At 60.8% G+C, this 240-nt stretch overlaps 1 protein-coding gene across 1 annotated transcript in view; it reads right to left on the bottom strand.

Moving 5' to 3' along the window:
* Nucleotides 1-47: 47 nt before the first annotated feature.
* The window catches only part of LOC104463081 (regulator of G-protein signaling 19-like), a gene marked incomplete at both ends in the record, with an annotated part of 1,116 nt that continues 923 nt past the window's right edge, over nt 48-240 (bottom strand). The window contains one exon of the mRNA XM_010075271.1: nt 48-230. Within this exon, the coding sequence (XP_010073573.1) occupies nt 48-230 (183 nt within the window). The remainder of the gene's footprint in view (nt 231-240) is intronic.

The following is a 240-nucleotide window of genomic DNA, read 5'->3' as shown; positions in this document are numbered from 1 at the left end:
GCCTGAGCCACCCCCCCCAGAGCCATGGGAAGGGCTCTGCCCCGTACCTCCTTGGGCGAGAGGATGGAGATGTAGTCCTCGTAGATCATCCTGGCCTTCTCGTCGATGGTGTGCTTGTTGCACTCGGTTTTGAGCTCCTCGCACGCCAGCCAGAAGAGCATGTTCTCCTCGCTGTACTCAGTCCGCAAGAACTCCCGGAAGACGTTGCGACCCGCCGGGCTCTTCATCAGCTTGTCGGAG

Source organism: Pterocles gutturalis, unplaced genomic scaffold (genome assembly GCF_000699245.1).
Source record: "Pterocles gutturalis isolate BGI_N339 unplaced genomic scaffold, ASM69924v1 scaffold16137, whole genome shotgun sequence".
NCBI lineage: Eukaryota > Metazoa > Chordata > Aves > Pterocliformes > Pteroclidae > Pterocles > Pterocles gutturalis.
Note: the sequence above shows the minus strand (reverse complement) of the source record. Positions and strands in the feature narration are given on the sequence as shown.